Source organism: Oryctolagus cuniculus, chromosome 1, assembly GCF_051225735.1.
Source record: "Oryctolagus cuniculus isolate XC-2025 breed Fujian yellow rabbit chromosome 1, ASM5122573v1, whole genome shotgun sequence".
NCBI lineage: Eukaryota > Metazoa > Chordata > Mammalia > Lagomorpha > Leporidae > Oryctolagus > Oryctolagus cuniculus.
In genome coordinates, this window is record NC_142867.1 from 237622013 (window position 1) to 237636952 (window position 14940).

Below are 14940 nucleotides of genomic sequence, written 5' to 3' on the forward strand. Positions count from 1 at the left end.
ACCCTCGGCAGGAATCTCCCAGAATGCAGCTGTCCCACCAGAGCTGCCCGGATGCCGTCGGGCACAGGCCTCCTGGGTGCCAAGGAGGCAGGAGGCTGGGGACAGGGCCCGGGCTGCCCCTCCCTGCACAGAGGTGGACGTCGGTGGGCTGTTGGCAACTGTTTATTCTGAGCCCTGGGCCAGTGGCCAGCAGACAGGCCCCTGGGCCCCCAGCACCGCCGGTACAAACCAAGTCACCAGGGCGGGAGCCTGTCCGCTGGGCCGAGGCGTGGGGACTGTCCTGAGTGGCCGGGCCTGGGGCCGTGTGCACCCGCAGCCCGGGGGAGGGAGTGGGTGAGGAGTGAGGCCTCCAGTGTCCTGTGCACGCCGTGCTGGCCCCGCGGCCAGTGTGGGGCCGGCGCATGCAGCGCGGGCCACGTGAGGCTGTGCGTGTGCGTGCGGGGGCCGGGCCGGCCCCTCCTGAGGATCCCTGCTACAAGCAAAGCCACCCCACGCGGGGAGCACCCACGGGGCCCCGGCAGTGTCCCCGCGGCTCGAGCCAGGTCGGCCCTCAGCGCCTGTGGCAGCCGAACCAGGAGAAGAAGGGGCGGGGGCGCAGGCGCGGGGCCTGCAGGAGGCGCACAGTGCGCGGCGAGCGCCAGGCCTTGATGGTGGCGTCGTCGCTGGCGGTCAGCAGCAGCTCCTGCTCCCGCGGGCTGAAGACCACAGAGTTGACCACGTCCTCGTGCCGCAGCTTGGCCAGGCAGATGTTGTAGTGCCGGTCCCAGATGTAGCCGTGCCGGTCCTCGGCCCCGCTGTGGGCCCGCACCGGGATGAGGCTGCTGCCCGCCCCTGTTCTGCCGCCCGGCGCCCCGCCCCACGGAGCACGGCCCCCCCAGGTTCCACCCTGTCCCACCACACCCAGCCCCGCCTCGCCCCGGCCCCGCCCGGAGCCCCGCGCCACGGAGGATGGCCCCCAGGTTCCACCCTGTCCCTGACCCCGCCTCGCCTCCCCCGGCCCCGCCCCACGGAGGCCGGCCCCCAGGTTCCACCCTGTCCCTGACCCCGCCCCGCCCCGCCCCGCCCCACGCCACGCCCCACGGAGGCCGGCCCCCAGGTTCCACCCTGTCCCTGACCCCGCCTCGCCCTGGCCCCGCCCCGGCCCACAGGCCGGCCCCCAGGTTCCACCCTGTCCCCGACCCCGCCTCGCCTCCCCCGGCCCCGCCCCACGGAAGCTGGCCCCCAGGTTCCACCCTGTCCCTGACCCCGCCTCGCCTCGCCCCAGCCCCGCCCCACGCCCCGCCCCAGAGGCCGGCCCCCGGGTGCCGCCCCGCCCCACCGCGCCCCGCCCCACCCCGCCCCGCCCCGCACCTGGCCACGAAGTCCCGGCTGACGTCCAGGAAGATGAAGAAGCACTCGTCGTTGGGCGTGTAGGCGCGGTGCGCGCGCAGCGCCCGCTTCACCTCGCGCATGGTCTTGAGGTCGAACACCAGCAGGTCGATCTCCTCGGCGATGGGGGGCGGCTGCATGGGGTCGGCCACCACCGAGCCGCGGGGCCAGGCGCGGCTGTTGACGTACAGGTACCTGCGGCGGGGCGGGCGCTCAGCGCGGGACACGCCCCCCCTCTGCCCCGCCCCCGCCCCCCCTCCCCCGCCGGGCGGGCGCACCTGTTGTCGGGCGACAGGCCCATGCCCACGATGTGTCCGTGCACGTCGATGACGTGGTCCAGCGCGTCGAAAAAGGCGTCGGAGCCGCGGCCCTCGCCCAGCACGGGGCCCGCCGTGGTCATCTGGTGCGGCAGGATCTGCTTGATGCCTGCGGGGGGCCGGCGTGAGGGGCTGCAGGCCCCAGCCCGCCCGCCCGGGTGCCCTGCCCCGCGCGCCCTGCCCTACCGATCTGGTGCGGCGAGTAGGTGAGGCAGCCCGTGGTGAAGATGAGGTACTTGTTCCTGGCGTCGGCGGGGGCCAGCTCGGGGGGCTTGGTGTGGCCCTGGGCCAGCAGCTCGGCCACCCGCGTCTCCAGCACGCGCTCGGACAGCTGCGCCTGCGTGTCCAGCGCGCCGTCCGGGAAGCGCCGCGAGCCCCTGGGCCGGGGCGGGGCGGGCGCCGGGGCCGGCCCGTCCGAGTCGCTGTCGGGGTCGGAGTCGCCGCCCAGGTCGAAGACGCGGCAGGGCGCGGCCGGGCCGCCGGCGTCCAGCAGCAGGTCGGGGCTGTCGAAGCGGGAGCAGTCGGCCACCATGACGGTGCGGATGGTGCTGGCGCTGAGGTTCTGGATCTTGAAGAGCCGCTTCACCACGTTCACGTTCTCCGACTCCACGTCCTGGGCGGGCGAGCCGGTGGGCGGGGGCGGGGGCGGGCGAGCCGGTGGGCGGGGGCGGGCGAGCCGGTGGGCGGGGGCGGGGGCGGGCGAGCCGGGGGGCGGGGGCGGGGGCGGGCGAGCCGGTGGGCGGGGGCGGGGGCGGGCGAGCCGGGGGGCGGGGGCGGGGGCGGGCGAGCCGGTGGGCGGGGGCGGGCGAGCCGGGGGGCGGGGGCGGGGGCGGGCGAGCCGGGGGGCGGGGGCGGGGGCGGGCGAGCCGGGGGGCGGGGGCGGGGGCGGGCGAGCCGGGGGGCGGGGGCGGGGCGAGCCGGTGGGCGGGGGCGGGGGCGGGCGAGCCGGGGGGCGGGGGCGGGGGCGGGCGAGCCGGTGGGCGGGGGCGGGGGGCGGGCGAGCCGGTGGGCGGGGGCGGGGGGCGGGCGAGCCGGTGGGCGGGGGCGGGCGAGCCGGGGGGCGGGGGCGGGGGCGGGCGAGCCGGTGGGCGGGGGCGGGGGCGGGCGAGCCGGTGGGCGGGGGCGGGGGGCGGGGGGCGGGCGAGCCGGTGGGCGGGGGGCGGGGCGAGGGCGGGCCGGGGGTGTGGGACGGGGGGGGGGGTTGGGGCGGAGCTGGGGGCGGGAGTGGGGCGGAGCTGGGGGCGGGGCGGGGGCAGGGGCGGGGCGGAGCTGGGCACAGAGCCTGGGGTGTGGGGGGCGGGCCCCCACGGGGCAGGGGTGGGGGAGGGGAGCCCCGGGCAGGGCCGGGGGCGGAGCCAGGGGTGGGGGCGGAGCCGGGGGCATGCCGCGGGGTGGGGTGGGGGGGCAGCCAGGCCCCCCGCCCCAGCCCCCACGTGCCCCGCACCTGGAAGGCGTTGTTGAGCCAGAGCACCGAGCAGGAGGTGATGTCGCCGATGCGGTGCAGGTTCCCGGAGATGAGGCTGGTGCCCGTCAGCCAGCAGCCGAACACGTCGTAGGGCTTGTTGCGCACGCGCGACAGCAGGGCGAAGGTGTCTGCGGGGAGGCGGCGGCGGGGCTGGCGGGCGGGGCTGGGCGGGCGCCGGGGCGGGGCGGCGGCGGCAGTAGGGGCGCCCCCGGCTCACCTAGGCTAATGACGGCGATCTCGCCCGAGGAGGAGTTGTGCGGCCCCAGGAAGACGCCCGAGGCCAGCAGCAGCGAGTCGTCCTGGTTGAACTGGGAGAACTGGGTGTAGCTCCAGTTGTAGGGCCGCATGTCCGCACTGTGCAGCAGCGAGATGGCCAGGCCATTGCTCCAGATCTGCGGGCGAGCGGCGTGGGCGTCGGCGTCGGCGTCGGCCCCGGCCCCGGCCGGCCCCGGCCGCCTGCAGCCCCGACGCCTGGCCTTGCCCCTGCCCCGCCGGCCCCGTCCAGCCCCGTCCAGTCCCGGCGCCCGCCGCGCCCCCGCCCCGCCGGCCCCAGCCCCGGCTGCCTGCAGCCCCGCCGCCTGGCCTTGCCCCTGCCCCTGCCCTGCCGGCCCCGGTCCCGTCCAGCCCTGGCCGCCTGCAGCCCCGGCCCCGCCGGCCCCGCCGCCCACCTTCACGGTGCAGTCCTTGGAGCAGGAGGCGAACTGGCCGCCCGAGTGCGAGAAGCTCAGGTGCAGCACCTGGTCCGTGTGCTCCCTCAGCGTCTGCACCTCCACGCACGGCACCGCGTCGTACAGCCGCTGGAACTCCTCGTACCACGACGTGGCCGCTGCGGGCGGGCAGCGGGGACAGTGACCCGGAGCCCCCGCCCCGGCCGGCCCCGCCCGCCGCCCCGCCCGGCGCCGACCTGGGTGCCGCGGCACGTCGCGGGCCACCTGGTAGTAGCGGTAGAACTGCTCGCGCCACAGGAACTCGTCCCGGGACACGGCCTGCCACTGGCGGCACACCAGCCCCGCGGCCAGCACGTCGGCCGGGCCCAGGCTCAGGAAGATCTGGAAGACCAAGCTGTCGGGGAGCAGCGGCGCGCCCGCCTCCTCCATCGCCGCATCCTGCCGCGGCGGCCCTGCAACGCAGCGGGGCGGCGCTCAGCCCGCGCCCCCCGCCCGCGCCCCCCGCGCCCCGCATCCCCCGCGCCCCCCGTGTCCCCCGTGCGCCCCGTGTCCCCCGCGCCCCCCGTGTCCCCCGCCCGCGCCCCCCGCGCTCAGCCCGCGCCCCGCGCCCGCGCCCCGTGTCCCCCGCGCCCCGCATCCCCCGCGCCCCGCATCCCCCGCGCCCCGCGTCCCCCGCGCCCCGCATCCCCCTCGCCCCGTGCCCCCCGCGCTCAGACCGCGCCCGCGCCCCGTGTGCCCCGCGCCCCCCGCGCTCAGCCTGCGCCCGCGCCCCCCGCGCCCCGTGTCCCCCGCGCTCAGCCCGCGCCCCCTGCCCGCGCCCCGTGTCCCCCGCGCCCGCGCCCCCCTCGCCCCGCGCCCCCCGCGCTCAGCCTGCGCCCCGTGTCCCCCGCGCGCCCCGCGTCCCCCGCGCCCCGTGTCCCCCGCGCGCCCCGCGCCCGCGCCCCTTGGCCGCCGTGTCCAGGGCGCGCAGGGGCCGCTGACTCGGCCTGGGCCCCGCCTCAGGCCCCGGGGGAGCTGGGCGCCGGGGACGGGCCGCCCATTCATCCGCCCGACGGCGCGGACCCGGCCGGACAAGGCCCGGCACCACCGGACACGGCTGGCGGGGCGCAGAGGGCCCGGTCACGGCCGGACACGGCCGGCGGCGGTCGGGGAAAGGCGGGGAGGCCCGAGGCGGCACTCACCGCGGCCGCCCCCGCCTGGCTCCGCCGCCCCCGCGTCGGCACCCCCAGCCCGCACGACCCAGACCCTCTCCGGCCGCCGCCCCCGCGTCTCTATGGTCGAGCCCGCCAGGCCTGACGCCTCGATCGTCGAGGCATCGATGGCGCGGAGGGCCGAGCGGCGGAGCGGCGCTGTTTGCGGGCTCCTCCGGAACAGCGCCCCTAGGGGCCGGGAGGGCGATGGCCGAGCAAAGGAGGGCGTCTCCGGGACCGTGGGTTCGAGACCCAACCCTGCCGCACCGCTGTGGGCCCTGGAGCAGGTGGCTCCGCCAGTCCAGCGCTCTTGGCCGTGGGGAGGACGAGCTCTGAGCGCCTTACGCGAGTTGAACGTGCAAAGTGCCCAGCGCTGCCAGGAGTCTGAGGTCATCTCGGACTTTGTACCCAGGGCCCTGGCCGGCAGAGAGGTCGGGGCTGGGTGACCCTGGTCCCGGGGCAGGGGCCAGGCTGGAGGACAGATGTGGACTTGCTGGGTTGGGCTCCCAGGCCCTGGACAGCGGACTCTGACCCCGGGGCCCGAGGGGCGCTGTCCTCCACTTCCTGCAGTACTGTCCCCGCCGGTGGCCGCCGGCATGGTGCTCCGCGGGCGCGCAGTCCTCCTGGCCGTGCTGTTGGCAGCTGGCTCTCTGGGCCGCTGGGCACAGAAGCCCCGCGGGGCCCCATCTGCCATCAGCGCCATCCAGCCCAAGGCCAACTTTGATGCTCAGCAGGTAGAGGGGGCGGCCGGGCGAGGGCGGGGGGACCTGGCCCCCGCCTCGGTGCCCTGCAGCCGCTCCTGGACCCCGCTCCCCCTCACCCAGTTTGCAGGAACATGGCTTCTGGCGGCAGTGGGCTCGGCCTGCCACTTCCTGCAGGAGCAGGGCCACCGGGCTGAGGCCACGGCACTGCATGTGGCCCCCCAGGGCGCAGCCATGGCTGTCAGCACCTTCCGCAAGCTGTGAGTCCCGGCGTGGCCCCACCCCTCCCTGGACCCAGCCTACCCCCACCCCGGACTCCTGGGCCACCCCCACCTCCCAGGGATGGGATCTGTTGGCAGGTGAGCCAGCGCTATGGAGCCACGGGGGTCCCTGGCCGCTTCCTGCTCCCAGGTGAGCCGGGGCAGCGGGGCCTGGGGTGAGGCGGGTGGGGCAGGGGTGCAGGGGCTGACGCGGCCACCTTGGCTCTGCCCAGCCCGAGGGCCCCGGGGGGCCGTGCACGTGGTGGCGGCTGAGACGGACTACCACAGCTTTGCCGTCCTCTACCTGGAGCGGGCACGGCAGCTGTCGGTGAAGCTGTACGGTGCGTGGCGGTCAGCCCTGCGTGTACCCTGGGGAGGGCGTCCTGGGGGTGTGGGCGACCCCCACGGACACGCAGACCCCGCGCCCCCACAGTGCGCTCCCTGCCCGTGAGCGACTCCGTGCTGGGTGCCTTCGAGCAGCGGGTGGCCCAGGCCAACCTGACCCAGGATCAGGTCCTGTTCTTCCCCACGTACGGTGAGTGTCCCCCGGCGCCCCTCCCCCACCCGCACCCCGCCACCTGACCCCAGCCTGACCCCCAGGTTTCTGTGAGGCCGCGGACCAGTTCCACATCCTGGACGGTGAGTGGGCGTTGGCCGGGTGGGCGGGTCGGCTGCCAGGACGAAGCTGAGCCTCCTCTCCTGTCCCTGCCGCAGAGGTGAGGCGGTGAGGCCGCGTCCAGGACCAGAGGCCCGGCCGCGACCCCTGGGCTCCCGAGGACGCCCTCCCTTGGAAGCTGCCTCCACCCTGAAGCCTGCGTGCCTGGGGGTGGCGCCGCCTTCTTAATAAACGTGCGACTCAGCCCCTGCCCCCTCCGTGGCTCCCCTGGGCGGGCAGGGCGGGGGCGTGGGGGTGGGGGCTTGGTCCCCTGGCAGGGGCGTGGGGGTGGGGGCTTGGTCCCCTGGCAGGGGCGTGGGGGTGGGGGCTTAGTCCCCTGACAGGGGGGTAGGGGTGGGGGCTTGGTCCTCTGGACAGGGGTGTGGGGGTGGGGGCTTGGTCCCCTGGCTGGAGCAGGTCAGAACCCTGCGGACGAATGGCAGGCTTCAGGAAGGCTGGGCACGGTGACCCCTTCCCCATCCCTGGACTTGGGAGCCACCGGGCTGGGCAGCCTCTGGGAGACCACCCACTGGCCGGGGCCGCCTGAGTGCCCTGGCAGGCGGGGAGGGGCTGCAGCCGGGAGAGGTGGGGTCCCACCCCCAGGCTGGGGAGCAGACTGGCCTGTTCACAGCCAAGACCTGGAGGCTCCCGGCACTCGGGGTTCCCCCAGGAGGCACAGCCAGGGCTCCGCCGGCCGTGAGGGGCAAGGGAAGCGAGGTGTCTGCCAGGAGGACGGCCTTGCCGGGGACGCCCACTGCCCAGCCCACCTGCCTGCCCCCAGCGGGGGCCCTGAGTGTGGACAAAGTGTTCCCGAGGGGAATGGAGGACACGCAGAGGGGATGACCAGGCTGGCAGGGGACGGCTCGCGGGCTGCCCCTCCCCTGCCCGCAGGCGTGAGAGCGGGCCCAACCCTGGCTTGGTCTGCCCGCCCCCCTGAGCCACGGCTGCCGTCCCTGGGGAACCAGGAAGGGCTGGGGACGGGGATTGGAACCTGCGCCCTAGTGGCTCCGGTCTCAGCTACTGCCTGGCCCTGGGCTTTCATCTGCCCAGCACTTCCCAGGGGCCCACGTGCAGGGGGAGGAGACTCTGCTGGAGTCCAGCTCTGCCACGATTGACCATGGCTGGGCGGGGCGGGGCGAAGCTGCCCTGGGGGCGGGGCCACGCTGGGAGGAGGCAGTCCCCCTGCGGCGCCCACCCAGTGTCCCCACGGCTGCCCCAGGATCCAGAGTGGGGGGCCCAGGAGACCGTACCCTCCCCGCAGGGCTCCGTGTCCCAGAGGCCCCCAAAACAGGGCCGCACCGGAAGTGAGAGTCCCCCAGCTTTCTCCCAGCGGACCCCGGGGACAGGGCAGAGTGCCCAGGTCCAGTGGGTGTGGACGGCCCCACAGCCGGGGCGCAGGACAGAACGGAGAATTGCACCGTTTTCCTAAGTGTCCAGCCAGCTCCAGGTAACCCCAAAAATTAGGTAACACGATGACAGCCCCACGTGAGTGACTTATCGTTAGTTTGTAACTCTAGTAGGTGATGTCCGCATCGTAGGCAGGACATGGCAGCAATGGCCCGCGGACGCTCTAACTGGGGGCTCGGCCTGTCCCCGCCCCCGGGCCGGACTCCCGGGCACGTGCGGGGAGGGAGGACAGGCAGGGAGCGACAGCGGGAGGGTCCCACGCGGGGCCCCAGGGCCGGCCCCCACGTGGGCGGGGGTCCAGGGAGCCGAGGCGAGGCGGCTGTCACTTCCCTGCGCCGCCCTGGACTGCGAGCTCCCGGGGCGCGGCCCCGGTCACTCAGGTCCGGCACACTCCAGGCGTCGATGGCGCCCGCGACACCCCCACGGGCGCCAGGCCCCACTGGACTCCGGGAGCGGTCAGGGTCGGCCCCGCCCCGCCCCGAGCAGGAAATACACCTGTGGGGCCCTGATTGGGCGGCGGGGGGGGTCCCGTGCGCACGTCCACCAATCGCGTTAGAGGTGGGCGGAGCCACTCGTAGCCGCTCTGGGCGCAGGGCGCTCCGGGAGGGGCGGGGCGGCGGGAGGCGCACAGCTTAACCGCAAGGCTCGCGGGCGCCCTGGGCAGCGGGTGTGGCGCTGTGGTGGGCGCCTGGGACGCCGCGCGTGGGCGTGGGTCTGTGCGGAGGGGTTAGGGTTGCAGCCGCTCTCCGAACCCGCAGGTGGCACGGCCCCTGGAGTTCCAGCGCAGACCCCGGCCTCCCTGGGGGCCAGGCTGGGGCTCTCGCCCGGCACAGGCTGCCTCCGGCGCAGGGACCTCCTGGGATGAGCCCAGGTCCCCTGGGGGCAGGACAGGGTGAGGGAGGTGGGGGCACAGGGCCACGGACTCCTGTGGCCAGGAGCAGGGAGGGGCAGGCGGGGAGGGTCACTCCCCTGCCTACTGGCCCCCCTCTCAGGGCCAGCCTCCCTGGAGGGAGGGCCCTTTAGCCCCGCTAGTCCTCACCTGGGAGCCCCTCCCCCAGCCTCCACCCCTGCGCTCTGGCCACTACAGGGCCCTGGGCCGTTCCCGCTCCCCGGACCACCACCCACGCTGTTTTGGGGACTGCCATCCATTGATCGATCACTCGTGGAGCCCCCCAGGCTCTAGAATGGGCACAGTCACGCTCCCTTCCCTGCCCTGCACGGCGCGGTCTGTAGCAGGAGGGGGGCTCAGCAGGGCGGGGCGGGGCCTCTGACCCTGCCCTGGGGCCCTTGGAAGGCGGCCAAGGCAGAGGCCCAGGAGGGGCTGGGAGCCTGGAGACCCTGGGCGGTGGGCGGGATCTGTCCCACGTGCCAGCCCTCCCCGGGGCCCACCTCTCCTGCCAGTCTGATGGCGCAGGCCGAGGGGCACACCCCCTTGGGAGGGGCGCCCTCCAGGTAAGCCATAAAGAGGAGCGTGTGAGTGGCCGGCCTGGCTGCTTCCTCCAGCTCCATCTCTGCGGGGGGTGGGGGGCAGCTGCTGGGATGGGGCCCCCCTGTGTCCTGGTGCTGCTGGCCCTGGCGCAGACCCTGCGGGGCCAGACTCCGTCCCAGTCCCCGCAGCCGGCCCTGCCCCAGAGGCAGACCGTGGCTCAACAGGTACGGGGGGGGGGGAGAGGGGGGGTCTTGGGGAGGAAGAGGCAGACGTGGGCAAAGGGGGGACAGGAGCGGCCTGGGGCTGCCGCTCACCCTGGGACGAACCCTGCAGGACCAGACCTCAGCCAGCACGTCGGCCACACCCACCAGGCCGGCCACACCCACCAGGCCGGCCACACCCACCTCGCAGGCCACACCCACCTCGCGGACCACACCCACCGCGCAGGCCACACCCACCCCGCCAGCCCTGCCCCAGTGGCGGGACTTCCAGGCTCAGCAGGTACGGGCTTGGGGCGGATAGGCAGCCGGCCAGGGTCCCGCCGCGGGGCGAGGACGCACACAGGGGCCAGCCAGTGGGCGCTGCCCGGGGAGCCCGGGAGGACCAGCCGGCCCTGGACGAGGACTCCGGACATCCTGGGGTCACCCCTGCCCATCACGCCCTCTGTGCCTGTGGGGAGACTGGGCTCCCGTGCCTGCTCCATCCTGGGCAGTAACTGGTGCAGGCCATGCCGGGAGGATGCCCGGGGCTTCTCCTGGACCTGCCGGTCACCAGCGCCCGCAGTTCCAGGGGGACTGGCTCGTCCTGGGCCTGGCAGGCAGTGCCTTCAGGAAGACGGACAGGGCCCTGCTGACCCCCTTCCTCAGCACCTTCGAGCTCAACGCGCAAGGCCACCTGGAGGTGTCGAACGCCATGACCCGGTGAGCGGGCTGCCCTTGTCCTGTCCTGGGTGCAGCGCAGGCTGCGCGTGGCCGGACCCACGGGGGCGGGGTCACTGTTCACTGGGTCACAGAGCTGATGGAGTTCAGGCACGGCTGGGTCCAGGCACCCAGGCTCTGGTGGGCCTGGCCTCTCTGCTAGGGGTCTCCGGGTCGGGGAACATAACGCACTCGTGGGACACTGAAGCCCAGATCAGGGGTGGTGCCGGAGCCCCCCCCCCAAGTCCTGCTTTCCCGGGCATCTTGCTTGTCCAGCTTGGGTTATGTGGGGGTGGGGGAGCCGGCATCCAGGACACGTGCTGCTGGACCATGAAGCCCCTGGGGCTCCCCACCCCCACCTTCAGGGCAGACTTGACTGTGGGAAGGCTCCAGGCTGTAGGGGTGAGGATGTGGGGGGCGACCCCTCGCCTTGGAGCCACTGCCTCAGCCCCCCCCCCCCCGCCCCGCTACCACCGGGAGCACTTCTGCCCGTCTCAGCGCGGCCCTGCCCGCGCAGGCCTGGAGCAGCAGGCTGGACAGAGGCCGCTAAGGGCGGCCGCGCCCTCCGGGGGGAGCCCTGGGCCCCGCAGGTGACCAGCGGCAGGCTCAGGCCGGCGCCCTCCGGTGGGGGGAGCCCTGGGCCCCGCAGGTGACCAGCGGCAGGCTCAGGCCGCGCCCTCCGGGGGAGCCCTGGGCCCCGCAGGTGACCAGCGGCAGGCTCAGGCTGGCGCCCTCCGGGGGGAGCCCTGGGCCCCGCAGGTGACCAGCGGCAGGCTCAGGCCGCGCCCTCCGGGGGGAGCCCTGGGCCCCGCAGGTGACCAGCGGCAGGCTCAGGCCGCGCCCTCCGGGGGGAGCCCTGGGCCCCGCAGGTGACCAGCGGCAGGCTCAGGCTGGCGCCCTCCGGGGGGAGCCCTGGGCCCCGCAGGTGACCAGCGGCAGGCTCAGGCCGCGCCCTCCGGGGGGAGCCCTGGGCCCCGCAGGTGACCAGCGGCAGGCTCAGGCCGCGCCCTCCGGGGGGAGCCCTGGGCCCCGCAGGTGACCAGCGGCAGGCTCAGGCCGCGCCCTCCGCCCCCAGGGGGAAGCGCTGCGACACCTGGACGTACTTGCTGATCCCGGAGACCCCGCCCGGGCACTTCCGGGTCGACCACCGAGGAGGTGAGGCGGACGGGGCGGGCCGGGCGGGCCGGGGCAGCCTGACGCCCGTGCCCCCCGCGGCCAGGGCGGGACGGCGAGGACGTGCAGGTGGTGGAAGGCGACTACGGCCAGTTTGCCCTGGTGGTCTCCCGGCGACACACGGGCAGCCAGACCATCCTCAGGATCAGCCTGCTGGGTGAGCCCGGGGGCGGGGCGGGCCGGAGACCCCGCCCCCAGCCCCAGCCGCGCCCCCACCCAGGCCCCAGCCCCGCCCCCAGCCCCCGCCCCACCCCACCCACGCCCCCAGCCCCCCCAGCCCCCCCCCGCGCCCCCGGCCCCCCCCGCGCCCCCCCGCCCCAGCCCCCCCAGCCCCGCCCCCAGCCCCCCCCGCGCCCCCCCTGTGAGAGCCGCGGTGCTCCCTGGGCCACAGGCAGGAACTGGTACTTGCCTCCGGCGCGGTGGAGAAATTTGTCTGCCTGGCCAAACGTCAGGGCCTCTCAAAGGACAACGTCGTCTTCCCGGATCTGACCGGTAATGGGGTCCCCGGGACGCGGGGACGGGCCCGGTCAGAAGGAGGCGCGCCCAGGGCCACCCGTGGGTGGGGGCGGCCGGCCGCAGGTGCCTGTTCTCACCCTGAGCCAGCGTGGAGGGCGCCGTGGCCGCCTGGTGTCGGCCTGGGCCTGCCCCCCGCCCCGCCCTGCGCTGGGGCGTCCCTGGGTCTCGCACTGGGGAGCCCCGTCCCTGGACGCCGCCGAGGGCCCCTGTCCTCCCCTCGCGCGTGACGAACACGCCCCCCTCCCGTCGGGGCTCGGGGCTCGCCCCTCAGCCCCCTCGGCCCTGTCTCCCTCCTCATCCTCCCCCACTCTCCATCAGACTGGTCACCCGGCCCACACGCCTGCCCAGGATGACGTGGCCCCGCCCCAGCCCGCCCCTCCCCGCTCCACCTGAATAAACGCACTGTGCCCTGGACCCGAGTGTGGCCACGGGGACCTGGGCCGGCGAGGGGACCCCGGCCCCGGGCGCGTCCCCGTGCGGCTCCTGCGGCCCTGCGGCACGCTGCCCGTGCGGCTCTGCCCCTCGCTGTGGGCCCGTAGGCGGTCATTCCCAGGACAAGGCTCCTCTGTGCCCCCCCACCTGTGTTCGCAGTCCCCACCCCCTGTCAGAGCTCCAGGGCCACCATACGGGTGCGGCACGCGGCCCTGCCCATTCCAGGGCGCAGGCTCAGGCCCGGGCGGGGAGCCGGGCGTGGCGTCCTCCTGCGGGGTGGAGGTTCGGGCAGTCCCAGGCCGGCGCCGCTGATGGGGGAAAGCTGTTCAGAAACAGAGCCACAGAGGTTTCAAAGCCACAACCCCGAGTCCCCCCGCGGCCTGAGCGGCCAGGCCCTGACCCACACAGGGGACCCACGAGGGCAAGCACAGACCTGCTCCGTCCGCCACTCAACCCCAGGTGTCAGGGGCACCTGTCCCCAGACAGCTGTGAACACCTACCTCCTGAGTGGATGCAAGAGAGGGTGGGGGCGGGTGCTGGCTGGACCGGCAGGGGGAGGGCTGGACCGGCAGGGGGAGGGCTGGACTGGCAGGGGGAGGGATGGACTGGCAGGGGGAGGGATGGACCGGCAGGGGAGGGCTGGACCGGCAGGGGGAGGGCTGGACCGGCAGGGGGAGGGCTGGACTGGCAGGGGGAGGGCTGGATCATGAGTGGACCGGTGGCCGAGCGGATGCATGACTAGGGCTAGCTGGCTTCCTGGGTGGGTGGATGATGGGTGGATGAGTAGATGCATGGACGGATGGGTGGATGGATGGTGATGGGTGGTGAGGGGTGGGTGGGTGGATGGACAGGTGAATGGGTGGACAGAAGGGCGGTGATGGATGGTGGATGGGGCCAGTCTGCCCCTCTTCTGCGCTTGTGTCCTGGGTGAGGAGCCCAGGCCGTGGCCGTGTCTGTGGTGTGGTTGAGAGTGCACGGGCAGATCCTGTGTGAGTGGCCATGAGCCTGCGGCTTGGCCTCTCGCTGGAGGTGACCTGGGGAGCCCAGGTGTGGAGACGACCGTGGCTTTGGGCCGAGTGGGCTTCCTTTACGAAAGCTCTGAGGGACGGTCACTCCCCCTCGGGTGGGTCGGCTACTGGGTGGGTTATCCCCAGGGGTCCTTAGGGCAGCGCCCTCGTTCCCGGATGCCTGACCCTGCCCCGGCCCCCCGCTGTCCTGTTCTGGTGCCCAGGGATGGGACTCAACTGTGGAGCCATGTTCTGAGCCCCCCAGTCAGCCGTGGGCTGCCGTGGGCTGCCGTGGCCTGAGGCGCCTGCGTGGGGCCCAGGCGAGGGGGGCGGTGCCTGGATGGCTCCCCCACTAACCCCACACGGCTCTGCACAGGTGGGAAACGGAGGCCTGGGCTGGCCGGCCGCTGACCTTGCCGACCCCCAGCTCGCCCCCCGTGTGACCGCCTCCCGGCTCCAGCCCTCACCACGGCCCTCAGCCGAGCGGGGCCTCCGCCCCTGGCTGCGGGTGAAGACCGTGGGGTCGGGGCCGCCTCTCTCCTCGCACCCTGGCTGAGCCTCAGGTGCTGGCCGCTTCCGTGGACACAGGCACAGGCCACAAGAGGCCCCCTGCGTGGCCAGCGCGTGGCCTGGGGCCGTGACTGACCCGGGCTCCCGTGACGGCAGGGCACTGGGGCTGACCTCAGCCCCTGGCCGCCCTGCCTGCTCCTCTGGCGCACGGGGCGTCCCACCCAGCTGTCTCACTCCTGCCCATGAGTTCTGGGCCGGGCGGAAGCTGGGCCCCGGGCTCAGAGGTCAGGACGGCCTCCCCGCGCGCTCCTGCTACCACAGCCGCCCTCCCTCCCTCCTCCGCCTCTGGGGGGCACCATCGCTCCCTGCCCCGGGAGCCCCGCCTGGGCCTGCCCTCGAGGGCGGGGCCTGCAGGGCTGAGCCAGCAGTGAGTGGGAGCGGGCGCAGGGAGCTGCGGGGAGCTGCGGGGTGCAGGCCCCCACAGCCTTAGCCTTTCACTCCTCTGGTGCCCACCTGTTTGTGAGGGTGATGATGGCAGCCCACCTCGGCCCTGGGGTGTGCTGGGAGGGAGGGAGAGCCCCCCAGCCCTCGTCCAATCCCCCGCCTTCCCGGGGCCCCTCCCTGCCCCCTGCCCCTGGGAGCCCAGGATGCACTGCACACAGGCAGGGGTGGAGCTGGGGGGCTGGGCTGATTCCAGGCCCCGAGGGTGTGTGCAGGGCTGCCTGCTGGGAAGCTGAGGCACCCACCTGTTAGCCTGGGGGCGGCTGGGGCTGGGGCTGGGGTGGTCACGGTCACCTGCTCAGCAGGCCAGACGGCTCGCCTGGGGCCAGAGTCCAGAGACCGTCCTGTAGGGTCGGCAACGCGCCCCAGGCCACCTGCCTGGCCCCCAACCCACAGCCACCTGGGCAGGCACCAGCCCCTCGGA

At 75.1% G+C, this 14940-nt stretch overlaps 3 protein-coding genes across 8 annotated transcripts; 2 read left to right on the forward strand and 1 right to left on the reverse strand.

Moving 5' to 3' along the window:
* Positions 1-146: 146 nt before the first annotated feature.
* On the reverse strand, positions 147-5155 carry FBXW5 (F-box and WD repeat domain containing 5). Its single transcript, XM_070059393.2, has 9 exons — positions 5000-5155; positions 4055-4270; positions 3819-3976; positions 3368-3542; positions 3130-3278; positions 1872-2298; positions 1647-1794; positions 1351-1563; positions 147-794 (listed from the first exon to the last, which is right to left on the reverse strand). The coding sequence occupies exons 2-9, from the start codon at positions 4245-4247 to the stop codon at positions 551-553; spliced, it is 1707 nt and encodes a 568-aa protein (XP_069915494.2). The 5' UTR covers positions 4248-4270; positions 5000-5155; the 3' UTR covers positions 147-550.
* A 412-nt stretch (positions 5156-5567) lies between these two features.
* Positions 5568-6829, forward strand: C8G (complement C8 gamma chain). 2 transcript variants are annotated; one of them, XM_089326853.1, is made up of 7 exons: positions 5568-5742; positions 5833-5969; positions 6050-6120; positions 6203-6310; positions 6403-6482; positions 6570-6608; positions 6684-6829. In XM_089326853.1, exons 1-7 carry the CDS (start codon positions 5605-5607, stop codon positions 6687-6689), a joined length of 579 nt encoding a protein of 192 aa, XP_089182979.1. In that variant the 5' UTR covers positions 5568-5604; the 3' UTR covers positions 6690-6829.
* Positions 6830-7019: 190 nt separating this feature from the next.
* LCN12 (lipocalin 12) lies at positions 7020-13000 on the forward strand. 5 transcript variants are annotated; one of them, XM_070059424.2, is made up of 7 exons: positions 8085-9684; positions 9794-9961; positions 10244-10380; positions 11453-11532; positions 11597-11707; positions 11942-12042; positions 12385-13000. In XM_070059424.2, exons 1-6 carry the CDS (start codon positions 9571-9573, stop codon positions 12037-12039), a joined length of 708 nt encoding a protein of 235 aa, XP_069915525.2. In that variant the 5' UTR covers positions 8085-9570; the 3' UTR covers positions 12040-12042; positions 12385-13000. The 5 variants fall into 5 exon arrangements, with proteins under 5 accessions (XP_089178999.1, XP_069915525.2, XP_069915521.2 ...); XM_089322873.1 differs by adding an exon at positions 7020-8071 and having other exon boundaries at positions 9119-9684; positions 11453-11707; positions 11942-13000; XM_070059420.2 differs by having other exon boundaries at positions 11453-11707.
* Positions 13001-14940: the final 1940 nt, after the last annotated feature.

Excerpts from the sequence above, each read along its gene's own strand:
- C8G (XM_089326853.1), top strand. The coding sequence starts at position 5,605 with ATGGTGCTCCGCGGGCGCGCAGTCCTCCTGGCCGTGCTGTTGGCAGCT. Across the intron at positions 5,970-6,049 it reads GTCAGCACCTTCCGCAAGCT|GGATGGGATCTGTTGGCAGG; the intron begins GTGAGTCCCGGC and ends CCCACCTCCCAG. Across the intron at positions 6,483-6,569 it reads CCAACCTGACCCAGGATCAG|GTTTCTGTGAGGCCGCGGAC; the intron begins GTCCTGTTCTTC and ends CCTGACCCCCAG.
- LCN12 (XM_089322873.1), top strand. The coding sequence starts at position 9,571 with ATGGGGCCCCCCTGTGTCCTGGTGCTGCTGGCCCTGGCGCAGACCCTG. Across the intron at positions 9,685-9,793 it reads GGCAGACCGTGGCTCAACAG|GACCAGACCTCAGCCAGCAC; the intron begins GTACGGGGGGGG and ends CGAACCCTGCAG. Across the intron at positions 10,381-11,452 it reads GTGTCGAACGCCATGACCCG|GGGGAAGCGCTGCGACACCT; the intron begins GTGAGCGGGCTG and ends CTCCGCCCCCAG.
- FBXW5 (XM_070059393.2), bottom strand. The coding sequence starts at position 4,247 with ATGGAGGAGGCGGGCGCGCCGCTGCTCCCCGACAGCTTGGTCTTCCAG. Across the intron at positions 3,279-3,367 it reads GATCGCCGTCATTAGCCTAG|ACACCTTCGCCCTGCTGTCG; the intron begins GTGAGCCGGGGG and ends GCCTCCCCGCAG. Across the intron at positions 795-1,350 it reads AGCCGGGACTTCGTGGCCAG|CGGGGCCGAGGACCGGCACG; the intron begins GTGCGGGGCGGG and ends GCGGGCCCACAG.